The 8,876-nt window shown below is 44.8% G+C and overlaps 1 protein-coding gene across 1 annotated transcript; it reads right to left on the reverse strand.

Moving 5' to 3' along the window:
* Positions 1-905: 905 nt before the first annotated feature.
* On the reverse strand, positions 906-2,015 carry Tmem229a (transmembrane protein 229A). Its single transcript, XM_038317929.1, has one exon. It carries the CDS (start codon positions 2,013-2,015, stop codon positions 906-908), a length of 1,110 nt encoding a protein of 369 aa, XP_038173857.1.
* Positions 2,016-8,876: the final 6,861 nt, after the last annotated feature.

Genomic DNA, 8,876 nt, shown 5'->3' on the forward strand with positions numbered 1-8,876 from the left:
GCCTAATGTAATTAGAGGGAGAATTCGGACTTATTTTATTCCACGATACTGTTTCTATATTTGAAGCTCCATGTAGAAAAAGGGGCCTTAGAGTTAGAACACCATTGAAGGTGGTATAATTTCACTTGACCCTGGGACATCTAGGGCAAACATTTAGGTTATTGCACAGTTACAAAAGTTTAGATAACATGTGTTCTGAGTAACGTTAACATAAATAGTGTTTAAGGCTAGCCAACGTTGGAAAGCAATCATTTCCAAGACGGTGACCAAATGTCACCAACACAGTGTCACCTGTTGGAGTTGACACAAAAGACTGCTCTTGTCAAAAATGTGTTCATGGGATGTTTTCACCCTTGCGGTCTTCCTCTCACATGTAGACTAGACAGAGGCACTTTAAGAGCTGTGGCTGAAGTTTCTGAAGAACATACAAGACACAGATTTTCAGCTGCCATTGGTCAACATGGCAAGAAAGCAAAATGAAATTGCATTACAAAGAAAGCAAACCACTCATTAAATCAGGAAGTTGTAAAAATCACTAATCTCTGATCCGAAAACGTTTACGGAAGAACAGAAAAATAAGCGGTTATCACTCATCGAGGTTCAGTGACTATTACCGGTTTCTGATGTTTAAGATAGAGTGGTTTAGTTGTTTGCCCTCGAAAAGGTTTAAATTATTGATGAGTTAAACAATTTGAGTTAGTTTTGAGTAACACTTCAAAGTACTAAACTTTACATATAGATTCTGAGCAGTCTGGAAAACTGAAACATCAAGTAAAACAAGTTGGAAGAGCTTAGTAAAGTGTATAAAAATTAAAAGACCGAAAACAAAGCCACCTCGCTGTGAATGTGTAAAAATAAATTGCATCCAATTGTCAGGTTCCTTCCTTTCTTCTTATTTTCCAGTCTTAGTTTGTTGGAACATACTGTACCCTCCACAACACGTTGGACAGTAGGTCCTGGTACACACTAAGGAAGAGCCAACCAGGTAAATACATCAACGTGATGAGGCCCATGAAATTGAGCGGATAGTGAGAATAGTCCCAGGAACAGGCCCCACACATGCGAAGCCCCAGACCCCAAGAAAACTCCCACGCATAGATAAAGATCACATAAATGGGCACCCGCTTCCAGGTGCCCCAGCCACGGCTGTAGTGAAGGTGGAAGTAGAGTTTTTCAACCACAAAGCTACAACTGCCATACATGAAGAAGGACCAGAGCGATGTGTGCCCACTGCTGGATCCGTCTCCCTGCCCCAGAACATTGAAGAAGAAGGTGAAGAAGATCTCATCCAGAAAGCCGTGCATTCCGAAGAAAAGGAAGCGGAGGAGGTCTGGCAGACCTTGGCTGGGGGCTCCTTCTGCGCCCTTGGGGCTCCGGGGTCCTTGTTGCCCGCTTCCAGCCTCCATAAGGACTCGGGCGTCCGGGGCTGCCGATAGTGTGTCCCTGGTTTGCTGCTGGAGCTGCCGCGGGTACCGCAAACGCAGGAAGCGCTTCAGGAACACTTGGCCGTGGTAGAGCGCCAGCACGTATTGCAGCGCCAGGTCGAGTGCCCCCGGCGCCGCCGCGCCCCCCGGCCCGCCGCCTAGACTGAGCAGCAGTGCCTGACCCGCCAGGGTCTGCAACCCCACGTGCGCCCAGGGGTAGAGCAGGAAATTGAAGAGGAAGGCGCTGGGGCAGCGCGGCCGCTGCAGGTAGAGCTGCTCCAGGGCGAAGTGGGTGAGCGAGTGCAGGAGGCAGCGGTAGGGCGACGAGAAGCCCAACATCCGCAGATCCAGGCTGCGGGCGAAGCGCCTGGCCGAGGACACCAGCACGTCCAGGGTGATGCCGTGCATCCCGTAGAAGTAGAGGCGCATCCAAGCGGGCAGCGCTCCGCGTTCCGCCGGAGCATCAGTAGCGGACAACGGTTCGGGGCAACTGGCTGCTGCCTGACTGCGCAGCCCCCCGGGAGCCCCGGGACTCCGGGTCGCGCCTCCCCTCCTCGTTGGCCCTTCACAGGCCACGTCGCTGCCCGCCATGGGCTACTCGGGTTCTTGGGACCGAGTGGCCGAGCCCCGCACCTTCTCCCGTGCCCCGGGGGCTCGCGCGTAGCTCGATTCGGATCACGGTCTCCGGGCGCTTGGGGGACGCGCGGGTCGCCCGGGACACTAGAAGTCCCCTTGCCGTAGCCCCACCGCTCCCTCCTCTCCAGTACAGGGCGAGCTGCTGCCCACCCGCTCCCGCGATCACCCTGCGCGGCCTAAGGAGTGGCACGGCCGGGCGAGGGGAGGTGATGCCGGGGCTGCGGGGAAGAGAGCCGTGGCTGGTGGCAACTCCATCCCCTCCACTGCTCAGCCCCGCCGCCTCTGCCGCAGGCTCCGGCAGCGTTACGCGAGCGGAGACGGCCCTTCCCCCGGCCCTTCCCATACCCGGCTCGACCTCTCCCGCCTTCCACGGCCCCCGCCCCGCCCAGCCTCCAGCGCCAGGGCTCACAGGGGTCGGCTCCGAGAGGCCCTGCGCGCCGCCAAGTCCCTTCTGGCCATCTCTGCGGGCCCGGCAGAGTGCTGCGGGGGGCTGCTGATGGGTTGGTGGCGAGAGTGGAGAACCCCCTAACAGGTGTGAAGGCGAACTGTGGGGCATTCCCGGTATCGTGGAAACCAGGGCCAGGCCTTGGCTGGCGGAGACAAATGGCCAGGTGCCACCAGCCGGAGACCGGGCCCAGGACCAAACTGTGGTACTGTATATTTAATGTCCTTATGCAAAGCCAGCTGTGTCCCAGTCACAGAGTGTTAACCGGAGACTCCACGCGTGCTTCCCCAGAGCAGCCTGCATCTGAGTGCTGCCCCCAGGCCGGATCCTCTCTATCCGTCTTTCCTTAAGTTAGCTTTCTAGGGGTCAAGCCCAGGAGAATTTTTTTTTTTTTTAAATTACTTAATGCCAGGCCTGGTGAGCTGTGTCCTGGCTACAGTAGGTTGGAGGTCCCTTCAACAGTGTGCTTGCTGCTACTGGCACAGACCGGGGTTGAGTTTTTCTTCTTGAAGAAATAGGTCATCTCAGAAACGCAAAGTGAAATAGAGCACCAAGCCTTGTCTTTTTCTCTCTTTTGCCCCTCCCCCCACACTTCCTGCTTCTTCCTTCCGGCCTCCTAACGTTCCTCACCCCCCTCCCTGTTTCCTCTCCATCTTCTCTCCTCCTCTTCCCTCCCCTGTCTGTCTTCCCTCAGGTATCTTTGATATAAATTATATCATTAACGACCCTCCTCTCCCAGTTTCTGTCTAAGCAGAAACTGGATAATTTTACTCTGTCAGGAGTTCAAATGTTCCCTCGCTAAAAAGCTTTATTGAGCTGTTTTTCTTCTGGAGAATAAGCATTTTCTTCTATTTCTGAAGCAACCCTGTTCCTGTCCTTTCTTCTTATTCATTTGAACCATTGAAGCTACTGTCTGTGGTAGTCAAGTTGCCTGTGAGTTAGCTAAGAGAGCAAGACTAGAACAAACACCCTTCTAGTGATGACCATCAGCCCTGTCTGAAGTTCAAGGAAGGCATTTTCCCCTCAGCTTTGCTAGCGAGTTTTTTTTTTTTTTTTTTTTTTTTTTTTTTTTTTTTTTTCTGATGGCGATGAAGTTGTCACACCAAGGACAAAACTGTCAGGTAGCAGACTAGACTCAAGGCTGCTGTAGGACTGCAACAGGACTGGGTACCCAGATTTCTGAACCCCCAGAGGAAGAGAAAAAGTGTAGGAAGACGCACGTTCTCTATAAAGGATGTGTAATCTGGGTAGAACGATGGAAAGAACCTGCCAGCCTTGTTGACGCCTCCTTGTAATCCCTGTACCCAGGAAGGTGAGCGAGGTCACGTCACCGGAACTACATACTGAGAACCCCTCCACTGAAAACAGAAGCAAGCAAAACACAACGAAAAACAATAGCGGCAAAAGCCAAAAAGAAAGACTGAACTGATGTGAAGCAATCTGCTATACTTAAGATGAATATTAATAATAAATATCGTGATCGCCTAGTACTTCACACAAAGGTCAAATTGCTTTTGGCTTACTTTATTCTGCCTCCAAGCAACTGCTCTTTAACTCTACCATTGACACTTAGTCAAGAGAAAGCACCCCATCACAACAAAACACTACAGTATATACCCACCCATTCAGGAGTGGTAGGTTAAACTTAGATTGCTATAAAATAGCAAATTACACTTCAGAGATATATGTCTTCTGTTCTAACATTTCCAAGAAAACTTGCAAAGCAAGGAGGGAAGTCTTTTGCATCAAAGCACTGAGCTTCTAAGATGTATATAACTTTTAGAGACAGGGTCTGATTTTGACCTTGTAATTCTGTGTCAGTCTCTTGAATGCTGAGATTACTGCCATGTGCCAGCACTCCCCCTTTTAGTATTTTGATTCACCATTTAAAAAATTCTGGTTTTGTATGCTATATGTGATCAGTAAAATATTAGTATAATAAAATATATGCAAGCTTTACATACATATAGTATAGTTTATGCTAAATTTTTAAGTATATTATATATACTTGTATATAAGTGTGTTATATATATTTATATTTTGCACATATAAGTATATATTTTAAGTATGTAGTAAAAATTTGAGAGTTCACTATTGTCAAGTAGTGTGACTTTCATCAAGTGTGTGAGAGTTCTGAAAATCTGGGCCTCTCTCTGAAAATTTCCCATTTTCCTTAAAGTGATACAATACAGATATAGCAGATGCAAAGTCAAACTATAAACCCAGTTGATATCTGCTTTTCCCCATGTTTCTTTCATATTTTCATTGTGGTCTCCATTATAACGCCTTAGAATGTGAGAGATGCTCGCTTTAAAACTAAAGCCGAAGCCAGTAAGTATGAGACAAGGTCCAACACAATTAAAACTGCACTGCCTCCAGCTCTTTTAATTCAATGTCTTCTTCAGAAATAAGTTGCGGAGAATCAAGTCAGGGTATTATTCCCTTTAAACAAGCTGTCTGGGCAATGTTGAAGACAAGCACTCACAGGCCTTGAGGTAGAGGAGCGTGGCACTGATTTTTGCTGGGCTCTGTCAGTATCTCATGGCTGAGTGCATGACAATGCTGGAGGTGTGTGCACAAGGGATGTCTAGTGAGACAGGAAGCCAGAGGGGCTGATGGGTCAGGCTTTCTTACAATAATTGCTCTTTTAAGGGAAATTCACCTGAGAAGAGCCACACTAGTGTCTCCTGAGGGCCGCATGAAGAGATACTTCCCTTCCAGAGTGTTCTTTCTCACCCTTTCCATCAGCCGGTAACCCACTCACACTTGGGAGCAGTCTCCAGCCTGTGAAATGCTGGCCGCCTTGATAATGACGCCAGCTTCTGTTCTGCTTTATCTCCTTGTTCTTCTTTTTGTTGTAAACATCTCACTGCTATATTTGCAAGCATTTCTTCTTATTTTAAAGCTATGGAATGGGTTCAATGATCCACGATTATTTTATAATTAAAATCCTCACATCAGTGTCTCCTCAAATGCAAAATGCTTTGAAGCATCTTTTGTGTGTTTTGGGCTTTCTTCATGCCAGGAGACAAAGCTGCCAAAATAAATTTGTAAACTCAACATGCTCTTAGGAGATGGTGGCATGTTTATGAGGGGAACGCAATGGAAGAATCAGGAAGCTACAGTAAAATAACATCAACTTGAGGTCGCTTGGGTGTAAGCTTTAAGGGGTCTGCTCCTTGAGAGAGAGCACACACCTTACATTGCTGCAAAGAGCAGAGACTGGGTATCCCAGAGGCCTAGGCTAGAACCAAACACAACTGATCTAAAAAAAATAATAATAATGAAGTGATTCCTAATGGTATTGTGCTATACTCACAAGTAAGTGCCTTGTCCACTTACCATCAGAGAGGCTTCTTCCAGCAGCAGATGGGAGCTGATCCAGACATTCACAGCCAGACATTATGCAGAGAGAGAGAGAAAGAGAGAAGGGGGGGGTCTAAATTGGAGATCTCTATCAGGTTCCTTCAGCTTGGGGAATCCTGAAGAGGAGGGGGATGAAAGAAAGGAGTTAGAAAGGATGGAGGACACTAGGCAAATACAGCCCATTAAATCAAATAAGCAGAGCTCATATTGGCTCACAGAGACTGAAGCAGAGCACCTGGCTGCATGGATCTGAACCTGGTCCTTTGTGTATATGCTATGGCTTTTAACTTGCTGGGGTTTTTTTGTTTGTTTGTTTGTTTTGTGGAACTCCTAACAGTGAGAGCAAATGTCATTCTCTTTTGCCTGCTGTTGGGACTCTTTTCCTCCTGTTCAGTTACCTTGCCCTGCTTCATTGTGGGGGCTTTTACCTTGTCTGAATGTATTTTGTTTTGTTGTGTTTGATTGTTGCCTCTTGGAGGCCTGCTCTTTTCTCATGGGAGATGGAGAAGGAATGGAACTGGGGTAAAGGAGAGGTGGCAGGGAGCTGGGGGGAGTAGAGGGAGGGAAAACTGTGGTCGAGATATGTTACATGAGAGAAGAAATTTTAGTAGTATTTCAATAACAACAACAACAATAATTACAAGAACAACAACAATGATGACGTCGACGACAACAACAACAATAATTATAATAATGATATGCTGTGGGACAATGGTCTTGTACTCTGTAAAGATTTGTCACTTGTATGTGTTTAAGAAAACACTGATTGGCCAGTAGCCAGGCAGGAAGTATAGGTGGGACAACCAGATTAGGAGAATTCTGGGAAGAGGAAAGGCTCAGTCTGCAGTCATCACCCAGATGCAGAGGATGCAAGATGAGAATGCCTCACTGATAATGGTACCAAGCCACATGGTTAACATAGACAAGAATTTTGGAATAAGACATAAGAGTTAATTAATAAGAAGCCTGAGCTAATAGGCCAATCAGTTTATAATTAATGTAGGTTTCTCTGTGTTTCTTTGGGACTAAAGAGATGTGGGACTGGGCAGGACAGAAATCTCTGTGAACAACAATAATAATTATCATAATAAATGCCTCAATGTAGATGGTATGAAATTTTTTGGCCTCAAAGGTTAGAAAAATGCCCAAGTAAACACATCTGTATAGGTATAATAGTTCATGTGAGGCCAATGCCTCATGGGACTGGTCAGCTTGGCTATAAAATGACACAAAACCTATGACTATATTAGTCAGTGTGACCAGAAAGTAGCATGAGAATGAATAGAAGGCCCAGGTACCTCAGAGAACTGTGATCTCTGGTCATTTGAGACCTAGTGGCCATGGGTACAAGGCTGTTGTGACCTCTCAAATTACCATCCAAGATTTCAGCACACTTTGGAAGATCAAAAGGAGAATGTTCAGAGAGCAAAGAGCTGAAAACATTCCAAAGGAAGTTGACTAGGCTAAGATATGCTGAGTGACATTTGGCTTACAGCTACCTTTATACGTAACCAAACATGACATATAAATATATTGTAAATTAATCTTGTAACAAGTAACTGAGTCTCAGCCAACCACACAAGTTTGTGAGTCCTGCCCAGTCTCCTGACTTTGACTTTCAATTCCTTCCTTCCTTCCTTCCTTCCTTCCTTCCTTCCTTCCTTCCTTCCTTCCTTCCTTCTTTTCTTCTTTCCTACCTTCTTTCCTTCCTTCCCTCCCTCCTTTTCCCCCTCTTTCTCTTTCTCTCTCTCTCTCCTGCTTTTTCCTCTCCCTCCTTTTTCTTCTGTGCCGGGGATCCAACTGAGGGCCTCAAACATATTAGGCAAACATGACCTCTGAGCCACACCCTAGCCTATGGTTCCATTTTTATTATCTTTGTCATTGTTTCTTTAACAAAACATTTCCTTTTATTTTGATACTATTCTCTATGCTCTGCAGCATTTGGTACTAAAGTCAAGGAATAAAACAATCCATGTTCTTTGTCCTGGGTACTATGTGGGTGATGAGACCAAAGCAAATCTGGAGGGACCTTTGGGAAGATCACTGTAAGATATCTCAGAGGTTTAATGAAAATAAAAATTTTACTTTGATTTTACAAAATATAATTTATGATAGCTAGCTTTGTTTTCATTAGCAATTCACGTTAATTACTGAAATAGTAAAGCTAAATAATAAGCAAAACCTGCTTCGGCATCTAAACATGATATTGAGGTGGTAAATGCATTTAGGTCTGTTAATAAGTATGACAAGTTTCTTATGTTAATAACTTTATTTCTTGAAATGTTGTCCACACAATGGTAGGGCACAATTGATTAGGATTAAAATTTCCACTAATACATAGCAATTAAATGAGAAACAAAGGAAATGTCATTTAAGAAAAGCAAAGCATGTTTTATGGAAGTTTATGAATATCAGGATAGATATTTTTTGTTGTGGGAACAAAAAGGCATTTTTTTTTCTAAAGGAGATGGAATCACGAGCTGCCATGTGATTGAGGAGGAAATCCCCGTGGGTGGTGACTGAAGGCTGTGAAGCATTCATAAAGAAGGCTTCCTATAAATAATTTATGTTGTGATTGACTTGGCTATTATTAGAAGGAAATGAGTGGTTTTGTTTTACTTTTTTTCAGTAAAAATTGAGTCTTGCTATTGGAAGTCAAGTGATGCATAGAGTTTTATCATGTGTTGAAGTGATGCTAACATTTTCCTGAAAAAATCATTGATTTGGTCTCAGTAGAATATTTCTCAGTTCCTTCTATTTAAAAGAACATATTTCTGAGTAGTTGGTCTACATAGGTTTTTTTTTTCTGTGTTTTATCATTTTTTTCTGTGTTTTAATCTTCCTATCTTATGTTTTCCTACCTAAGAAAACTTAACCTCTCTCATAAAAAGAGAGGGTTCCCTTTCCCATAACTATATGACTTTTCTGGGTTTTTCCTCTTAAATATTGGGTTTTATTTTATAGTAGTCTATGATCTTACTTTGATAAGTTTGACAAGCCTTCAA

This window comes from Arvicola amphibius, chromosome 2 (assembly GCF_903992535.2).
Source record: "Arvicola amphibius chromosome 2, mArvAmp1.2, whole genome shotgun sequence".
In the NCBI taxonomy this organism is placed as follows: domain Eukaryota; kingdom Metazoa; phylum Chordata; class Mammalia; order Rodentia; family Cricetidae; genus Arvicola; species Arvicola amphibius.

Bases quoted from the DNA above. Each gene is read 5' to 3' on its own strand.
- Tmem229a (XM_038317929.1), bottom strand. From the start codon at position 2,015: ATGGCGGGCAGCGACGTGGCCTGTGAAGGGCCAACGAGGAGGGGAGGC.